The sequence below is a fragment of the Molothrus aeneus genome, chromosome 13, assembly GCF_037042795.1.
Source record: "Molothrus aeneus isolate 106 chromosome 13, BPBGC_Maene_1.0, whole genome shotgun sequence".
Taxonomy (NCBI): domain Eukaryota; kingdom Metazoa; phylum Chordata; class Aves; order Passeriformes; family Icteridae; genus Molothrus; species Molothrus aeneus.
Window position 1 is genome coordinate 4,248,250 of NC_089658.1, and position 18,704 is coordinate 4,266,953.

Sequence of the window (18,704 nt, forward strand, 5' to 3'; positions counted from 1 at the left end):
GACAGGGCTGGGGATGCAAACCTGTGCTGAGGGCACCATGGTAAAGGATGTTTTTTCAGTTGGTGGAGAAACTACATCTACTGTTCATGCTCAAAAATTTGTTCTAATTGGTTGCACCAAATTCAAGTTCTATTTTAGAGACAAAAACAAAGCAGGGGAGAGGATTCCGGATCTGGATTTGACTGCTACCTCTGCTGTTGAGGATTTCAGAGGCAGGGTCCTGTCTGCCCATCACACTGAAATCTGGATGTTTAACAGAGCAGTAGAGTACTGGCACAAAAGGATTGTATTTATGTTAGAGGTAGAGGCAAAACTCAAAACTATCCACCTCTGCCATCTAAAATGCTGCTGTAAACTTTTCTCTTTTGAAAGTACTTGGGGCTCTCTGGAATTGACTATCAAAGGTTACTTTTGTGGTAAAGAGAAGACGATTTTCTGTCTTCAGAGTTATTCCCTTCCTTTATCTGTCTGGCTTCCTCATGTTGCTGCACTGCTTAGGGAGAAGGAAGGGAGAGAGAGAAGTGTGAACCGATTTGGGGGAAGAGGCAGATAAGCTCTTTCTTTAAAAACTTGAAAAAAACCAAATCACCCTGATCTCTACGTTGTACTGTTAAAAGTAGAACAAAGTTTTGGTTTTCTATGAGGTGTGAAAATCTCAGATGCTTCCAGCCATCTGTCTCCATCTCTATTTGCTAGTAATTATGTCCAGAACACCACAAATGTATACAGCATTCAGCAGAACACTCAATTGGGTATGCTTCCTGCCATCTAATGACTTACCAAGTAAAGAAACCCAGAAAAAGGAATCTGTCAAGGAAGCAAGCTGCTGTGGGGTCTGGTTTCTGAGAGTAAAGGTTTTAAAGAGAGCCTGCAAGGTGGAGGATGAGTATTTGGATGCTCGTTCTGAACAGAAAGCCTGTGGCCCTCGAGGCTGCTGAAACAGCACCAGAGCCAACAGGGAATTTTCCAGATAAATGGTGCCCTGTCAGGAAATGCAGTTAATCCAAGGAGGAACTGTAGTGACTCTGGCCTTTCAAGCCCTTGTCAGCACCCAGAAAAGCACAGAAAAGCCAGAAAAGCACAGCTGGGTGCTGTGTTTGACACATCCCTGGTGCTGCTGGAGAACCAGGGCATTCCAGGACAACGTGGCACAGCCCCTGTGACAAAGGCCACCCCAGAGCTGCCACTTGCCAGGCAGCACTTTCAGGCTGTGGTTGTCCAGCACTCAGTTACAGACCCAAGCAACCCCAGCACTTCCAGATTCCCCACTATGCAGCCACAAGTGTAGGATTTTAAGCTGCTTTTTGTACTAATTGCTAGTTTAAAAAAACCCCAAAGAGTATCAGTTCTTCTCTCTACAAGCACTTTTAAAAGAAGGCACTGAAGATGCCCTTGCTTTATGAGTGGCTGTTTGGATTAAGCAGTGGTCACAAGCTCTGTGGGCTGGCCAGGATTTAGCTATATGGGACAAAAAAGAGTGTGAGGTTGTGGAATGCTTCACTGGTTTGTTGGCTTTTTAAGAAGAGAGAAAATATGCATCTTTGGAAGACTAAGGCTTGGCATAATATCTGTGGAAATGTCTGTGCCAGTTGTGGGGCTTTTCAGTCCTCTCAGATAGGGAATATTTAAGAGGAAGCAGGGAACTGGAAATGTATCCTCCTGGCATTTTATTTTATGTGGAAATAAAGCCTGCAACAAGTAAATATAGCAAACTTTAGCAGATGGGCAAATGTACTTGAAGAATTACTGTGATCAAATGAGTGGCTGATTTGGATGCCAACCAGTTCCTGTAAATTGTTGTGCAAAACTTAATAGCCAAGTGCAAATCTCCTTGTCCATCCTCAGTAAAATGGAGACAGAGACTTCTCTACCACTGCCTTTCAACTGAAAGATTATTTCATTGCAGAGGACAAATATTCTTGCAGGTGAATTCAAAGTGCTATAAACATGAAGAGTGACTGGGGTATGTACCAGTTCATATATTGCTCCACCTCTCCCACCTCTGCACTTATTCCTCTCCTTCATTTTTACATAGCTGTGCTGACCAAGCAAGGAGAATGTCAGTGATACAGGAGCAGCTATGTCTAAACAAACTCTAGTTTTTGCAGTAATTTTGCAAAGACCTCTGTTGGAACTCCACATAAAGCAAACAGCAAAACCCTTGGGATGGCATTTCAGGCCTTAGACTGAAATCTTCCAATGGGATAAAATAAAGAGTGTGCAAACACCTCTGCAGAAGTCAATGTTTACCTCACAGGTTTTGATGTGTTCCTGCTCCCACTCTGTCCTGACCTTATCCAGCTGCTCAATGTTCTGCTTGTAAACGTTCTCTGTAAACACAGAACACAAACCCAGCAGTCAGGGAAAAAGTGATACAGCCTTTTTCTCTTTCCTCCTATTGAGCCTTTCCTGTAATTTCCTATACTTCAGGCCTGTGGTTTGCTTGAGTATCACAAGGATATGTGAGCTTGGGACTGGTGGGGCACAATAATTATTGGGTTTTTTCTTTGTAGCTGTATACTAGAGTAAGGATTCTCTCAGTATGGTTTGCAGGTCAGTTATAAACTGTATGGTAGGGATAACACAATTCAGAGATGAAGAGCCTGGACCTTGCTTGGGCACTGAGCATCCTGAGGCCCTCTCCATTCCCAGCCAGCCAGATGAGCCATGTGATTTGGTGGAAGCTGTTCCATGGCGAGGGAGGCACAAGCCAGAGCTCCTGAGCCAGCTCAGGTTGTGCTGGCCTGTCCTGCTGGCCATACACACGTTTGTGGCTGCACATCACTGCTGTGCTCATGCCCATGGGCATGGGGGATGGGATTTGGGCTCTCTCAGGGCAATTTGAGCTCTACTGTGCTTTCAGACTTGCTTCAAGAAGAGCTTTTCTTCCCTGGTGGAGTCCCTAAAGGAAGTCTTCTGTAAATTCTTTAATGTAAACAGGACACTGGCATTTCCACAGAGGGGAGTGTCAGTGACTCTCAGGTTGCTGCTCTTTCATTAATATTTGGGCAGGTGACTCTGGGAACCCTGGCAGCCTGGGTGATTTGGATGTGCTCTATCAAAAGCCTGTGCTGGTAGATCTTTGCTGAGAAGACTCAGTTCAGCTGCAAACAGCATCACCTGCTTCATTTGCTGCATCTCTGCATTGCTTGGCTTTGTTCTGGCTCTGAAACAGAAAAAGAAACACCCCAAATTAACTCCTGACATATTTTTGCTTCTGCCCCACTTTGTTGTGCTGCCTGCTCTCTTTTCCCCCCCTAGGGGAAAGGCTCTAACTTTCAAGAACTTCCTGGCTGTCCCCCCTTCATGCACAGTTCTGCTGAATGGAGAAGGGACCAGGATTTCCCAGGTGCAGCCACAGGTGCAATGACTTCAAGGGAAATCTTTCTATTCAAACATCCCTGCCGGAGGAGCTCAGAGCCAGGGTGATCCAGCCTGAAGCTGTGCCTGCTGGCTGAGCTGTTTTTTCTCAATTGTTTGATGTGCTTCTCTAATAGATATTTATAAGCAGAAATAAATGGCAGTTAAAATTCTTCATCTTTCAAGCTCCTCATGTAATACTCAGATGAAAAGCACACAACTTTTAAAATGCTTTGCAAATGCCAGATTATTTCCCACAACAACTCAGAAGCCTAAAAGTGAAATTCACTCTAAGTAGAAGTCCTCTGTTTTAAAAACCTGCAGCTTTCAGCAAATGAGAAAACAGCCATCAGTGACAGGTCTGTGCTCTCAGGTCCTTCTGCACAGATGGGGTGACAGCACAGTAATGCTCTGCTCTAGACATCAGGGCCATGCATTCTTCCTCCTGCCCTTGCAGACAAGGCTCAGGTAGGGGCTCTTATGATCATATTCCTCACCACAGCTGGCTGGGAAATGTGGAGTAAGCTGGGAATAGAAGTTTCATTCTTATTTGCTTCCTGGCCCAAACTGTTTGCAAATGCTGAGCAGAATTAAACAGCTTGAGCTGCCTCTGTGCATTCCCAACGTGCTGGCACGTTCAGGGAAGAACTGGCAATGGAGCACCCTGGGATCCTTCTGCATGGAAGGAGCTGGGTCAGGTTTAGCTGCCATTGGAGCTGTGAAATGTTTGGTGTCATTTTGGCAGGGCCAGGATTCCATCCCCTCTTTGCAGCTAAGCTGCAGGGGTTTGCTTATCAAAGATTAGGGAATGCTGGAAATAAAATGTAAAGTTCTGATGCTGTTTTTAGAGTCTCCACACAACCAACTCCCTCTCCTTGAGATGATTTTTGATCCTTTTTGCTTACACTGCACTGGTTTTTATCGAGCCAAAGGGAGTTCATTTATTTTGTTTTCTCCATCTGTTTCACTGTAAAATGTTCCCATTAAAAGTTAGTGAATTGTCAGCTGCAAGTATCAAGACGATGCAATGAAGGACTGCAGTGCCTTAATTTCCAACGATTTATTTTTGAGTCTGTAAATTTAGTTGAAATTAAACTCACCATGAGGAGGAAAATGTTGAGGAAAAAGATGCATTTTAATGTAAGATGCTACACCTACTAATTGTAAGAGACCAAAAGGCAAAACTAACTGCATGACATATTTTTGACTTGTTTCTTTTTTGTAATGAGTAATTTCAGAAAAAAATCCCATTCAGTTTCCTTTCAGGATTCATAGAGCAATTGGATCACAGCCTGGTATAAATTAATTAGATAACTTCATCCCTTCCCAGAGGACTCTTTGGGGTTAATTTCAAAACAAAGCCCCTGGCATCCTGTAGAATGGATTAATTGTATTCTCTTGTACCTGGAGAAGGTAAACCCCCATTTTCCCCCTGGACAGCTGTGTCCTCTCAGGTACCTTTTCTGTTTGCTTGGGGTTGCCTGTGGCGCTGGTGCGTTCGAAGGACTGCTCGGCCTCGTCCGCCTCCCTGCACTTCTGCTCGTAGCTCTTCTTGGACTGGTGCAAAGAGATCACACATCAGGCTCTGCCTGGGGCAGCAAGGCTGGATTCCCCCCAGAGGTGCTCCAGCCACTTCCTCCTCTGCAGTCTGGGGCAGCAAATCAGTGCCCAGGGTGGGCAATAGAAAAAAAATCCCAATGGCACCGTAAGGAGGCAGAAAAATAGAACTGAAACATTGGAATGGGGCTGACAGCACAGATTGAATCCTTTTCCTGCAGCCCTGAAATTATTTGCTTTGTACAACTGCAGGGGTCAGGAGTGCGCAGGCTGCTCTACCACCACTGGTGCCCCAGGTATCTGCCCAGGAGCCAAGGAGAGACGAATTTGGGATCCCACATTCCCGGGGTGCCTGTGGGGTGGGTTGTGAGGTGCTGCCTTGGCCATTGCTCCAAGCTGTGAGGCAGAGCCACCACCCCACAGGCAACAGTCTTGGGGTAGTTCTCAGAAGCAGGAGAAATCTTTATTTGCACCAAACATCTCTGTATCTTAGAGATGCACTTAGAACCACCACATTTCAAAAAAAAAAACAAACCCATTTGTACACCTCCAGCTGTAGCACTGACAGGTCTGCAGCTACTTTCCTTTAGAGGCAGTTGCCCAATGGAAACCAGTCCCAGCTGCCTGTAGTTGCTGTACCTGCAAGCTTTCCAGATGGAGAGGATTCCTCCTGCCTACAAGATTCCCCCACTGTTCTTAAAATTGTACTTACACACATTGAAAAATTACATTTACTCCTCTAAGCACCCTTGCCTAGAGAGAATGAAATCCTGTTTGATCTGGGGCACCATTCATCCTGCATTAACCTTCTGGAGACTTTTCAGTGGGTGCAGCAGGGAAGATCAGCTTCCTCCTCACAGCAGGAATGACACCTTCCCTCCCTCACTCAGCCTTGCACAGTCACACAGCTTTGACCTTTCTTTAAATAGAGGTACATGTGATACAGATTTTCCTGGAGCCAGTTTGCATCAGGAAAGCTGCCCAAGCCCTCCCTGCTTACCTCCATGGTTTTCTTATAATGGGACAGTTTGCTCTTCTGCATCCTCTCCATTGCAGACTCGTACTGTAAGAAACACACACAGGTCAGCATTTCTTGCTTTGGACTTTTCCTCCCCTTTCCAGCAGCAGGATTAGGAGAACCACAGTCAGGGCCTTTCTATAGCCACCTCCCTGTGGGCAAAATTACTTCACTCTGCTTTTGTAAATGACTGGTTTCTAAGTGATACAGAGAACATCAAAGTGCCAGGTAAAAAAATAGTCCCAGATAATTCTGCTTCAGTGGTTTCCATTAATAGCAGAGAGGATGTAGATCTTCATTGTCTTCCTTGCTTTTTGTTTGTTTGTTTGTTTTCTTAAAGAGATGAAATGCTGCAGCACCCAATCACAGGGGGCTCTGCCAGCAGAGCTCCTTTGCTGCTGCCAGAGCTTGATCCCACATCTCTGCAGACCAAACCCCTGTCTCACCCACAGGAGCACAGGTAGTTGTCCATTTTCAATCCAAACAATTCCTGTCTCTTGTATATTCACTGCTTCTGGCACCTTTATGCTGAATGTGATTTGATTTCCATGCTGGAGTCATCAGGGCAGGGTTGGGAGGACAGTGCTGGATTCTCTTCCATGATTTTAGCTGGGAGATGCCCAGCTTTATGTGACAGTGAGATATGCTCCTACTGGCAGGGGATGGCTTTCCTCAGGGGGACTTTTGGTCCTGTAATCTTTACATTCTGCTCAGGCAAAACTCTCTCCAGGGCTACCCAGATGCTTGTTTCACACTGGGCACAGTCCTGGGGCAGCTACGGTACAACACAAATCACAGCATTTTGGGAGGCTACCAAAACTGCTGACACCATCCAGCATGTCTAATGCTGGCTTCCTCACATGCTGGACAGAGAAAAAAGCTTATCTAAGACTCCAAAGCAGTTTTTCCTTTTTTTTTTTTTTTCCCTAGGCCCCTCTATCTGTTCCCAGTTGAGTTACAGGCTTACAGCTGTCAGCAGGACAGAGCCTCTCTGCACATCCCAGTGGCAAAGGGAATGGGGACAAACACTGATGAACCTGGTGCCCACTGTCTGTCTTTTAATGCCTCATTTAGTTCATCAGATCACTGTCAACCTCAGATCTCAATAGTAGCACTGGTTTCACCCACTTTCATATTCAGAATTCTTTGCTATTCCAAGTTCCTGTGTGTCAGGGGCTTGGAGACACACGATTTTTGTGGCACTGGGTACTGGTTATATGCATTTTCACCTGTTTAAAATTAGCAAAGAAAGGAATATTTATTTTACTCCTCCATCACTCCATGCTGTCAGAGTGAAGGGATGGTCCTGTCTTTGTCTTCAACCCCACAGACCCAGTGAAGGTGTGAGAGTGGTCCCTGCTGTCTCTATTGAGAGCTATTTTTCAATAGACTTAGGGCTTGATGAGGTCAAAGGGGATGAAATGGCCATAAATATACTCAATTTTTTTATTATATAACATCAACTAGATGCTACTTATTCCATGTATTTGCAATTCAGCATATATTGCTGTTGCATCCAGCATGACATTAATTTGCTTTCATGTTTTAAACATTTGTGTTACGCCTTTAGCTCGTGTTGGAGATTGTGCAGGGTCATATCAAAGAAAACATCAGCAAGGGTATAAAAAAAAGAAAAGGAAGGTTTAAGTTCTTACAGAAATAATAACAACAGCATCTGCAGTTACACCAGAGAGAGTAAAAGGGACTAAAGTCTCTGGCTCCTGAGTTCAGAGCATTACTTTATTTCCAGCTGGGATCAGAAGGAGATTTTTGTTCCACAGTTAGTCTATAGGGGGAGCAGGGCATGCTGGTAATGCTTTATGATCTTTTGCACAACTCCCAGCCTATGGCTGGAGACAGGTCATCAGCACAGCCCACTGACCCAATCTCTTTCAACATTTCTCTAGTTTCTCACCTTTTTTCTTTGCTCCTTCTGCCTTTCTCGGAACTCCTCTATTCCTTTCAGTTCTTCCTTCAGCATTACTGCCAGCTGGATGTGAGAGTTTCCAACATTTTCAATTTCTAAAGCAAATCAGAATTCATATTCAGTCAGTGGGAAAGTCTTTAAAGATAAAGTCACATTTTTTAGGAGATGTTTCTGTGATGTGACTGCTGTATGATTTGTCAGAAGCACGGCAGCCTTAAAAAAGGTTTTTGTGTTTCTGCATGCCCTGACATCGCTGAGGGCTCAAGAACAGAGTGAGTTTCTTCATGGCCCCATTTACCCCAGCTGCCCCCCATTCTTTGGGACTGAGGGTCAGGGGTTGTGGTGCAGAGGGAGGGAAGGAGCTCTGGCCTCCATCATCCCTGGGTGTGCTTTGGCCTGGGTGTGCTGCTGGGCTGTCCCTGCTCTTGGGAGCTGCTGCCAGCAGTGGCCAATCATTAGATGGTTGCATGCTGAGAATTTCCAAGGATTAGCCAAGATGGATTGAATTTCAGAGCACCTGGCTGGTGCTGTTTGAAATGGCTGGGAACTGCTCTGCATTTCTCAGCTTCAGTGCCTCTGAAATGGAACCCTGCATTTTCCAGAAATGCTGAACTCCCCCACCCAGGCCCTAAAAATATCTCAGTCCAGCAGCTGCTTTTCAAGAGGGACTTTTGGTGTAAACAGCAGGTGCCAGTGACCAGGTACAGTGTCCTATTGGCTCTCATGGTGCTGCATTTTGTGTGTGTGAAAGGGTTTCATTAAGCCTTGGGCACATTTAGGAAGCTGGTTTGCTGTCAGTGGTTTGCAGAAGAGGGGACAGAGTTCCTATCTTGTGACTGGATCCAGATAAAATTTATGTGATGAACAAGCCATTTTCTTTACCCCCAGACTGAGTAGGCACCCTTTTCCTCCCCTCTTTGCACCACAGCTTGTGAAAGAAAAGCTGGGAATGGTGTGGGGAACAGGATGGACACATTGGGTGCCTGTGTTTCCCAGGTCAGAAGGGAACAGGGAAATACTTACGTTGCTTGAGCATCTCAAACGCTTCCTTCAGTGTGCTGTGGGGCAGAAACAAGACACTGTATTAGTACTGGCTTCTAAGGGTGGATTGGGAATCCAGGGAAAAAGGTTTCCCTCAGAACCTCAAAGATCCACATAGAGATAAAACCCGTAATGGCCTCGTAATAAAAGCTGACCATGCTAACAAGCACAATAGCATCAGTCTGCTACCATCAGGAAACGCAATAAAATGCTCCATGAAGCAGGGAATTGCACCTCTCCTTCTGTGCACCCTCTTCCTCAGTCATACTCTGTGGCCGTGAATGTTTACAACAAAGAGAGAATGTTTTCTCTCTTTGCACCTCGCAGGTAGATACGAATGAAGCGCCGGGGGAAATGGGGGTTTTTGGAGCAGTAACCTGAGGGGTGCAGCGACCCCTGAAAGGTGAAGTAGCCTGAAGGGTGGAGCGCTGCGTGCGGCCCCATTCCCGTCCTCGGTGCCCGGTCCTGCGCCGCAGCAGCGCCCGCAGCGCGTCTGCCGAGCACCCCCGTGCGGCACCGCTGCTGCTTCCCATCCCTGCCCTGTGCATCGCTCCTGCTTCCCATCCCTGCCCCGTGCACCGCTGCTGCTTCCCATCCCTGTCCTGTGCACCGCTCCTGCTTCCCATCCCTGTCCTGTGCACCGCTCCTGCTTCCCATCCCTGTCCTGTGCACCGCTCCTGCTTCCCATCCCTGTCCTGTGCACCGCTCCTGCTTCCCATCCCTGGCTGTGCACAGCTCCTGCTTCCCATCCCTGCCCTGTGCATCGCTCCTGCTTCCCATCCCTGCCCTGTGCACCACTCCTGCTTCCCATCCATCCCCTGTGCACCGCTCCTGCTTCCCATCCCTGGCTGTGCACAGCTCCTGCTTCCCATCCCTGCCCTGTGCACCGCTCCTGCTTCCCATCCCTGGCTGTGCACCGCTCCTGCTTCCCATCCCTGGCTGTGCACCGCTCCTGCTTCCCATCCCTGCCCCGTGCACCGCTGCTGCTTCCCATCCCTGTCCTGTGCACCGCTCCTGCTTCCCATCCCTGTCCTGTGCACCGCTCCTGCTTCCCATCCCTGTCCTGTGCACCGCTCCTGCTTCCCATCCCTGTCCTGTGCACCGCTCCTGCTTCCCATCCCTGGCTGTGCACCGCTCCTGCTTCCCATCCCTGGCTGTGCACAGCTCCTGCTTCCCATCCCTGCCCTGTGCATCGCTCCTGCTTCCCATCCCTGCCCTGTGCACCACTCCTGCTTCCCATCCATCCCCTGTGCACCGCTCCTGCTTCCCATCCCTGGCTGTGCACAGCTCCTGCTTCCCATCCCTGCCCTGTGCACCGCTCCTGCTTCCCATCCCTGGCTGTGCACCGCTCCTGCTTCCCATCCCTGGCTGTGCACGGAGCTGCGGGATGTAGCCACACTGCCCCAGGATGGGGACACTGCGGGACACAGCCACACTGCCTCAGGATGGGGACACTGCGGGACGCAGCCACACTGCCCCAGGACAGGGACACTGCGGGACGCAGCCACACTGCCCCAGGACAGGGACACTGCGGGATGCAGCCACACTGCCCCAGGACAGGGACACTGCGGGACACAGCCACACGGCTCCAGGATGGGGACATGAGAGACAGCCCCAGACCAATGTCCTGCCTGTGGCCAGCGCAGATGCAGCTCTAGAGGCACCAGAGGTACCGGCACAGATGCGATGAGAGGGCACAAGGTGTGTGAGAGGCTTTTCCCGCTGAATAGATTCCTCCAGCTCTGAATGTGCAGGCTGGCAGGGCCTTTGCATACACAGCAGCCAGGGCTGGGTGTGACTTGGAAGATTTTCAGATCTGGAAATGATCTCCTCAAGGCCCAGAGTTGTTCCTGGAAGGAATCAGTGCTGGGCTCTCCATGGAGCCCCGGTGTGCCCCAGGCAGAGCCCAGGGAAGAGCTGGTGAATGAAGAGCCCCAAATCTCCCCAAATCTCTGTACCTGGAGAGCCCAGGAGAGGCTGCTATGAGTTCTCAGCCACGTGCACCCACAGCTGGGCAGGGAAATCTGCATCTCCTGGGCCATCCTGGGAGCCCTACAGGCACAGGAAGGACCCTAATTGCCCTGTGTTAATTGTGGCTGGACATCTGTTTGCTGATCAAACATTCTCCCAGCAGGGAGGCTGCCTTGCCAGGAATAAGAAAAATGCACAAATGAGGGGAAAGGTTGGGCCTGTCCTCATCAAAAACTGCCTGGAAACCCATTCCAGATCTAAGTTTGTAGAAATGTAAGGAAGACTTTCAGACAGAAAAGAAGAGCTGCTTGATTTTTTTATCATGTTTCAATTAGATTGTGGTGAATCTCCTGAGATAAGCCAGGGAGAACATTCTGTTTTGATTTTTAAATGGTTTCCTAACAATACTTAGACATTTGAAGTTTGCTTTGTAAAATTTAGTCTGGTGTGAAATTTTGATGGAAACTAAATTTTCACACCATAAAGGAAACAAGTAGCATTAGTTTCAGCTAATTAAAAGCTTGGCAGTAAAAGACAAGCTGAATATCAGCAGCAGAGATAACTTTTCCTAATGGATTATTTTGAAAAAATAAATATATACAAGGAATAAAATTTTCTTTTCCAGTCACTAATTTCCAATAGGAGGTGGGGAATGTACTAACAACTTCATGCCTGAAACAGTTAAATACTGGAATTTAAAAAAAACCAGAGGGCAGTTGCAAACTGGACATACTGTTTGCATTCTGTGTTGATTTCTCTTTCTCAGAGACTTTTTTCCCTTTGTTCTTGATGATTCAAGTTATGCAAAAACTGACAGAATTGCTGCAGTAGATAATGAAGAATAGCACTTTCTCAGTTTTTATCAAGGACAAAGGCAATTTGCTGCTTTTTTGGTTTCCAGGCCCCGGAGCTCCCAGAGCAGTTCATGGCCACAAGGCAGCCATGGAGCTTTCTCCTTTTGCTGGCTCTCTCTAAGGCCAGGGGTCTCTGTGCAATAATGCACCTGGCTGTGACCCAAAGAGGGATCCATTTCTCTCCTGCATGGTCTCTAATGGCCTTTTCAGAAATCTCTGGCCTTTTCTTCCTTGTGTGAAGGATTTGTCCAGCCAATTCCATAGCTGCTGACTGCTGCAAGTAGGTTGAAATAGACTTCAGCCATTTTCTTCCTTATTTTTATAATAATTTTCTAAAATCAGTTAATTGGATCCTTACAGGGCTTAAAGGGCCAGCAAATATGTCATCATGCCAAATTATACACTTGGGTGAGAATAAATCAATCAAATTTTGACTTGTGGATCCATCAGGACTCCCTTTATGACTCCTGGGCTGCAGCAGCAGTGCTGTAGATTTGCTCCTGGATGTTCTGATTATATCAGTGAAATATTTCAGTGCCTCACAGGGTTTAATGGAAGTGACTCCTGTGGCTGATCTATGAATGAGTTTTAATTCTGTCTGTGCTGGTGTGGATGTACAGCACCTCTTACTGATTGCTTCTGGGTGGGTTTGGCTTTCCAGTGGGACTGATATGGGCTTTACTCTGAGGCATCCAAAGTGAGGACATCTCACTCGCCTGGACACTCTGAAAGTCTTTCACCCTCAGTAGATGCTGCTGCTTAGCATTCTGGTGCTAATTGATTTTTTGGGGTTTGTCCTGTGGCTAAATTAGAAAACCTAGGGTTGAAAACAATTCAAGCACCACTGAAAATTTGATTTTTTATTTATTTTTTTTTAAAGTTGTTCACTTCTGAGATTTTCACATACATTCTGGAAGACTGTTAAATAAACCACTCTGGCTAAAGCCAGAGCTTCAGCCTTCCCTTTGGGCACCCCCACGTGGAGAATCCCGCAGGTGTCTCCTTGAAAATAAGGCTGCACACAAATTCACTCTGTGTGTTTGTTAAACGACTCCCTGTTGTACATTTAAAGATTGGATTTGTCAAAATTAATTCCGGAGGAAGCAGGAGTGCCTGACTGGAGAGGAAGGGAGCAGGCAGAGCCCGTGCAGCAGCCTGGGGGGGGTTTGCCATCTAGTGGCTGCGATGTTCTTACAATGTTCTCAGTCTTGCTTTGGCTTTTTGTGCTTTTTGTGCTTGTTGTGCTTTGTTTGTGGACCTTGTTTAGGCTGAAACACTGAGCTGTGCTGGGCAGTCCTCTGTGCCACGGGGACCATCAGGAATTACTCCCATCTGCTTCCCAGCCATCAAAAGCAGAGTTTTGTTTCACCTGAGTGTAATCAGCAGAGCCCCGTTACTGGCAGGGCTTGGGTGACAGCTCTTCTCACCACGTACACTCTTGCACCACACTGTTTCATCTGTTCCAATTTTTTCAGCCTTAAGCTTGATAGTTTGGGCATTTTTTCGCCAGTACTTTGCCTTTAGACCCTGGGTTAACTGAGTCATTTAGAGAGTCCCTTTCTATCTTGCACACAGGAAGGTAAAACAGGTTCTTCTAACCGGAAAACCACAGATGCTTTTTCATTTTCTTTCTTTGCTACCTTTGCTTGGTGAATAGAAATGTGAAATAACCCCACCTTCCTTTCTGGGAGGTTTCTATTTTGACATTGGTACGATCTATAACGTTCAGTTGTTCTTGCAATTTTCAAAAATACCTTTAATGAAACTGAGAGGAGTCTGTGCCAGATGAGCCCTACAGAGAGCTCCCAGCAGTGCTGTCCCCCCTCAGCCCCAGAAATGTGGAGCCCAACAGCAGAGCTGTGACACCCAGCAGTGATAGTCCCCTCTGAGGCCACCCTCAACATCTGCCTTTCCTCCTGGCACACAGGAACACCCAAAAATTGTTGTTTTACCAACAATTCCTTCTGTGAAGCCCCATGGGGGTAGCAGAGTGTGGGGAGATGCATCTGAAATCATCTGCTCTCAACTCATTCCCACCTGGGGCTGTGTCTGCACTGCAGAACAGAAATGAAGGGGAGGAGTTGTGCTCTTTGCTCTTTAGGAGGTTCCTGAGCACAGCCCAGTCCCAGGCCAGGCTCACAGCACTGTCTGACCTTCTTTAGTGGGCACAAGGCAAAATCACTGAAGAATGAATTTTGCCAGGGCGTTTCTTGTTCTCAGAGGAGCTCTAAACAGAAAGGCAGCAGCCCTGGGCGCAGCTGGAAGGGCTGGTGTCAGCTCCCTGACAGCTGGGCTGTGATGTGGAGCCACAGGAGCTGTTCTCAGCTGCTCAGAGGCTGCACTGGGCACCAGGCTGGGCTCAGGGACAGCTCTGGCATTTTGTGGCTTTCATGGAGGCAGCAGCAGCCTCTGTGCAGGGCTCCTCTGGTGCTGAGGGGGTTCACATCCACCTTCTGCTGCTTGGACATCCCCAGGTGTGTGTCAGGAGTGCCCTGAGCTCAGGGAAGGGGCTGTGTCCTCACTCGCTCCAGGGCTGGGGGCACACACATCACCCCAGACCTTCCTGGGGCAGGGGAGCAAACAGGAAACATCTCCATGTTCCCTCTCCTCCCTGTAAACCTGACATAAAATTAGATCCCTTGTGGCTCCAGAATGAGCTGTGCCATCCAAATCAAAGGTTAAAACAGTCAGAACAAATTTTGTGCCTTTAACACAAGACTAAATTTCCTCACATCTCTCAGAAAGAGAGCAGCACTGCTCAAAAATGCCTGTCCTCATCAGCAGAGAGCTTATCTAGATCAAACTGAACAGGGACTGAGCAGAGGCTTAGGTCCATTTTCATAGTCCTGAAAGTTCAAAGTGCTAGTGTATAAATTCTGGGTGGGTTCAGAACATTTGGGTGGAGAATAAGCAACCATGGAAGGATGTGACCTTCCACACTGACTTTTAGCTTCAGTTCAAAAATGCCTGCTTTGTGTGGAGTAATACAGAGGATTTTGTATATTAAGTGACAGATGCACTATTTTTATCCACAGGAAACAGCAATTGGCATTTCATTACAGATGCCCTCACCTCCCACTCACTGAAATGTTCTATTTCAGGCACCACAGAGAAGAGCAGAGCACACATGGGCTTGAAGGAGCTACCCTTTCCTGAGGTCCTAAGGAGGTGGTAGTAGAAAAAAGGGATGAAAAATGTAGGAAATCATATACATGAGAAGAGACAAGCAGAGCAAATGACAAAAATAGCTGTTGTCAGCCTAGGCAGAGTTTAACCAGCTAGTGTGTGTTTGCATCAGTTATTTTACAGAACAGAGTTCCCAGAGGGCCTGGTTTGGCTGAAGCTGAGCCTGCAGCTCAGAACTGGGCTCTGGAGCATTTTCTGCTTTCCTGTTGCTGTGCTGAGGAGCTGCCCAAAGCCACTGCATGGAGATTCCCAGGCACCTTGCAGCCAGAAGGGTGATTCCTCTTAAAGGCACTTGAAGCTCTGCTGAAAATCATCTCCAGTGTGAGAGGCATCATTGCTGTGCACACCCCCAGGAACAACTGCAGCTGTGATCTCAGTCTGTAGCTTGGCTGAAAATCCCAGTTTCTGTACAACCCCTCCCATGTGTGCACCACTGAGAGTACAAATACTGCACTTTAAACTTCAAAGCCTGTAGTTCTTTCTCCTCTGCTGGATATGGTATAAGCTGTCATTTGCCAAGAAAACGTGGCTGTAGGTTTGTCATCACCTTTTTATAATTTCTTTTATGAGTAGAGACTAGGAAATGGTGATGCAGATTTAATTTTTTTAGCTTTAAAAGTGGGATACCAGGCATACATTGCTTTACCTATTGACTCAGTGGATGCTAAAATGTTTCAGGGCTTCAAATAAGAACAAGAAAACAGTGGAGGCTATTCCTTAGAAAGGTGCTACTGGTGTGGCATCCTGTGAACTTACTGATTGCTATGGCCAGGAGATTATTTAGAAGAAATATCTTTATATGCTTGCCCTGTTGTTCTACCCTTCCCTTGGGACCCAGTGTTGGGGACAGAATATCCAGCTCAAGGCGTTAGTCTGAGCTTGTGTGATCCTTCTTGCAGCCTTAGATTGAAGTGTGTGCATCCTTCTGTGCCTTGGAATGGCCAGGGCCTGTGGCAGGTGCTGAGTGAGAGCTGTGCCCTGGCTGGGGAAGAGGGAAGGAGTTTTTGTACCCCTGCAGTGCTTTGGGAAGGAGCAGCAGCCTGTGCAGTGCTGCTGCCCTTTGGCTGTCAGCACTTGGAGGCAACTTTGACTCCTGAGCTGGATTTGTTTGCTCTGTCAGTGGTATGCAGCACCAGCTGCTTTTAGAAACCCCATCCTGGCTTTTTCTGGAAATAAGAAAAGGTGCAGTGTGTCTGCCCTGCTGGTTTTGGTGCTGTCAGACACATTCTGACCTCTGGGCTCCCAGGGCCAATCCTGACCCTGCTGTGCACAGGAGCAGCAAGCCCTGGCTCAGTCACTGCTGCTGACACTCAGGACAGGCCCTGTCCCTGCTGGCCCTGAGCTCAGAGTGCTCCCACATTCCTGCCCTGGGCACTCCTCAGAGGACACAGCCCCTCTCTGTCCCTGGTCACTGCTGTCACTGCTGGCGCTGGCCCTGCATGCCTGGCCTGGGGCTGTCCCTGCCAGGCTTGGGCAGAGCTCTCCATCAGAGGGGCTGGAGCCAAGGGAACACCCAGGGATGCAGGAGGATACAGGGATATCCCAGGGATACAGGAGGGCATCCTTATGGCTGCTGCCACCTGCAGCCTTCTCCAAGCAAGAGAGAGTGGCCCCAGAGTTGCTGCTACATTCCAGTGAACCCTCCCTACAATCTTTGGAGTCAGCAGCATATTCCTTCATCTGTGTCTCTGGTGAACAAAAAAGGGCAGTAGAATCTATTTATACATTTAGCTGAGTTCAGCAATTGCTCCAGCTGAAGCAGAATCTGGGGAGTGAAGGAGCAAGCCTGAAAAAAGGTTGAAATTATTTTTTTCTTTGATTCAAGCATAAAAGCATTTAAAATATGGGGGAGGCTTGGGAGAGAAGTGTTTTCTGCAGCAATGGCCACTCCCTGGTGCAGTGTGCCATCACCTTCTCCAGGCTGCTCTGGTCCTTGCCATTTACTCATTTGCTTATTCTCTGTACCTTGTTTTGTGCTACCCTGACTGTGCTGAAATATCAACCTCAGCCTTGCAGTTGTTTCTCTTAAGGTCTTCTGGGAATGTTGTCCTACTGGAAGGTTTGGGGTGTTTGTTGTGGATGCAATTTTTATGTTCCCTTTATAGATTTTTTTGAAAGGATATCAGGTATCCTGATATTATGGGAACTACTGTGGTGTGAATTTCCCAGGAGAAGTAACAGAAAGCCTCAGTATCTGAGATATTTAAAAGGTAGCTAAATTTAAGACTAGAGGATAATAATTTTGTATGAGCAAGAAAATGACTGAGTAATTTAAAATTAGTAATTCCTGCTCCTCTTCCATACATAGCATGGCACAGGAAGGTCTGCAGAAACACCCTGGAAGCTACTTTTATCCTGGTGATTGTCAGATGGAAGTTTTAGGTACACATACATTGGACTTTAAGAAATACTGCTACCCAAAGCTGCATTTGAAGATGTGAACAGCCCTGCTCAGCCTATCAAGTACTTGTAGCTCTATCAGGACCTAGTATGCTAGATGAAAATAGGAGTCCCATAAAGAGGAAACTCTTGGAAAAATGCACTGGCACAGTTGCAGCATAGTCCTTTCAAGCTTTTCTTATTATAAGGAGTACATAGATTCCCTCCCTCAAGTCTCCCTGGAGGACTGACCTTGAGGGCAGAACTGCTGCCAGCAATCAATGTCATAGAAACAGAAATTTCACACTGAGGAGAACACACAGACGCAGAAAATTCAACCACTTTAAGGTATCAAAACCAAACACTGCATTTTCTTGTGTTGTTCCAACCCTGGACAGGCTTTAGTTTTCTCTGAATTTTGTTTGCCCTAGACAAATGCCCTTCACTATCTGTGTAACTCCTTAAACAATCAGAGGATGCTGGATGACAGAAAGTGTCCTCTCTGCTTCAGACCAGGCACAGTGAGACACTTGCTCTGATAAAAGCATCAGAGCAGAGCTGCTCTCTCCCTGGCCAGGTGTGGGTTATGGAAACAGTAAATCAGCCCCACAGCACAGCTTGGTTTGTGTATTCAGCCTTCCCTCCATGCCAAGCTATAAAATTGCTGGATCAAAGTGGAGCTGGGCCCAAGTCCGAACTTCCCCCAACTTGAGGGGAACTTGGATCCATATCCCAACACTGGGACTTGGCTCTGCTTCTAAATCAAACTCTCATAATCTCTTGAGGAAAGGCAGACCCATGAATTGTCACTGAGCTACAGAAGGGCAGCCCAAGATGCTTGTTGCTGAACACATTTGCTCTGCCTGCCCTGTGTTGCCACTAAAGGAGTTGAGGTGAAGCCTTTCTTTGATCCTGGAATGCTGATCTTGGCCTTTGGGTTGAGAAAAACCCATCCATTCTTAACCTGATGCTTTAATTTCAGAATATTTCTTCTTTTCCTTCCTTTTCCCCCATGAGGTCAGTGAACTGAGGCACCAGGAAGGCAGAAGGCATCTCCTGGCACTGAGGCATCCCTGGGTGCTGCTCAGGGGCCAGGCTGGAGCCCTGGCAGGGAAAGCCTTGCACACTCCCTGGCATTCCCAGCACTCGGGGAGGCCCAGCAGTGCCTGTGCCAGCCTTGCTGTGGCACTGCCTGCCATGGCAGGGCACAGCTCTGGGGTCAAGCTCTCCCATAAAACATGGACAGAAACCACTTGCACTGGGAGTGATAAATCAAGGTGAAAAGGAGACTGCAATTAAGGAATGAGCTATGGGGAGGAGGAGGGGAGCAGGCCCCAGGGATCAATAGAGCTGGTTTGTGTTTAGATTGAGGTCTTCTCTTTCAGGATTGTCTTCTGTGACCCCTCATCTT

At 47.5% G+C, this 18,704-nt stretch overlaps 1 protein-coding gene across 1 annotated transcript in view; it reads right to left on the reverse strand.

Annotated features, from left to right (window-relative positions):
* PSTPIP1 (proline-serine-threonine phosphatase interacting protein 1) overlaps nucleotides 1-18,704 on the reverse strand; it is a 56,778-nt gene that overhangs the window by 10,441 nt on the left and 27,633 nt on the right. Inside the window, exons 5-10 of the mRNA XM_066558513.1 lie at nucleotides 8,886-8,920; nucleotides 7,851-7,957; nucleotides 5,918-5,980; nucleotides 4,819-4,917; nucleotides 3,121-3,166; nucleotides 2,251-2,330 (exon numbers count right to left, since the gene is read on the reverse strand). Of these exons, the coding sequence (XP_066414610.1) occupies nucleotides 2,251-2,330; nucleotides 3,121-3,166; nucleotides 4,819-4,917; nucleotides 5,918-5,980; nucleotides 7,851-7,957; nucleotides 8,886-8,920 (430 nt within the window). The remainder of the gene's footprint in view (nucleotides 1-2,250; nucleotides 2,331-3,120; nucleotides 3,167-4,818; nucleotides 4,918-5,917; nucleotides 5,981-7,850; nucleotides 7,958-8,885; nucleotides 8,921-18,704) is intronic.